Source organism: Egretta garzetta, unplaced genomic scaffold (assembly GCF_000687185.1).
Source record: "Egretta garzetta isolate BGI_Z169 unplaced genomic scaffold, ASM68718v1 scaffold256, whole genome shotgun sequence".
NCBI lineage: Eukaryota > Metazoa > Chordata > Aves > Pelecaniformes > Ardeidae > Egretta > Egretta garzetta.
In genome coordinates this window covers 3,337,028-3,338,422 of record NW_009260073.1, presented here as the reverse complement: position 1 = coordinate 3,338,422, position 1,395 = coordinate 3,337,028, and the positions used below count along the sequence as shown (strand labels likewise).

The 1,395-nt window shown below is 42.3% G+C and overlaps 1 protein-coding gene across 1 annotated transcript in view; it reads left to right on the top strand.

Annotated features, from left to right (window-relative positions):
- The first annotated feature begins 652 nt into the window (after nt 1–652).
- Nucleotides 653–1,395, top strand: part of PGM2 (phosphoglucomutase 2) — a 21,569-nt gene continuing 20,826 nt past the window's right edge. The window contains exon 1 of the mRNA XM_009641284.2: nt 653–778. Coding sequence (XP_009639579.2) covers nt 653–778 — 126 coding nt within the window. The remainder of the gene's footprint in view (nt 779–1,395) is intronic.

Below are 1,395 nucleotides of genomic sequence, written 5' to 3'. Positions count from 1 at the left end.
TGCTGTAAGCTATAATGATTACTCAGTCAATGCAGCATTAACTAGGCTGTAATTCTGGCAAGAGGAACACACTCAATTTTCCCGAGTGAAATTCAGTTACCAATTATTTTTTTATTTATTTTCCAGCTGAGGGCAGGTCTGTGTCCAGCTAGAGAGATGCAGAGGCCAGAGGAGCTGCTGTTAAAGGACCATTACCAAAGCACTAGAGGAGAGAAAACAGATGATTCCAAAAGCAGCCAAACAACGTATTTTTGCTTTCCTTACTCTTCAGTTCCACTGATCTATCATCTTGGAGTTTTTCCGAAAGGGTACTTAACTGTTATTTTTACGGATCAGCAGTGCAGAAGGATATTCATTAACATCTTTGCAAGTGATGTGTAGCATTTCTGTTGTTCACATGCATTCTGGTAACACACTAATGAACTTTGAAAGGTTTCCAAATATCTGTACAAGTCATTATTTCTACGAAAATTTACCCAATTAATACTCAGCATTCTAATTGGTCATACATGCCATTAATATGTGATTTAGTGTATAAATGATAGCACATAGAAATAAGACCATTTCAGCTAATAAAAACAAGCAGCTCCAACTTGAAAGGGTGCAATATAGACAAAATTTATTCACAGATAAACAAAAAGCATTCGTCAACATGAATAACATATTCACGATACTGAACAAGCTCTTCTTAGGAATAGGATTTTTAGCCCCCAACAGTGGGTATGGAGATGACCAACTTCTCACAGCACCGAATAAGAATCATCCAGGAGTCATCTGGGTAATGCCTCTGAAGGGGCTATGACGTGAGGCCGGGCTGCCGCGTGCTCGCTCAGAATTAGCCCAGGTAGAGCGCTGTGACTGTGACTTCCATAAGGAATTTCCTGTGGTTGACTGGTGGGCAATTACAAGCGAAGCAGAAGCCATACCAGGTTCTGAAGTTTGAGACTAAGCACTAGAAAAACCCCAGTTATAGGTCAAGTCACCAAAATATTCCCCCCTGCACGCCGCTTGGCTTGTGCAAGAATTCCCACTTGTTCTGGAGCATACGGGATACAGCAACAGAGGAGGAGAGCTGGAAACTGAATTTCTCCAGGCTGTCGCCCTCTTTTCCTCCAGCTGAACGCAATTTGTTCCTATTTTTATTATGGGAAGGATCCCATACACACTCCAAAACGTCCAAAACCAGATATGGATAAAAATTTTTCTTGGGTCCTCTGTCCCTTCCATGCTATCACATTACAGAGGGTAAAAAGTAAGTACCGATTACCGCATAGGCAGGTAATGCTTCAAGTAGGTGACTTCATGTCTGTATGTCGCTTATAGACCAGGGTTCCTCACAGACCGTCCCTCACTTACACCGACTTTAAGGAGAGACGCGAGCAGCCTTACCCCAGC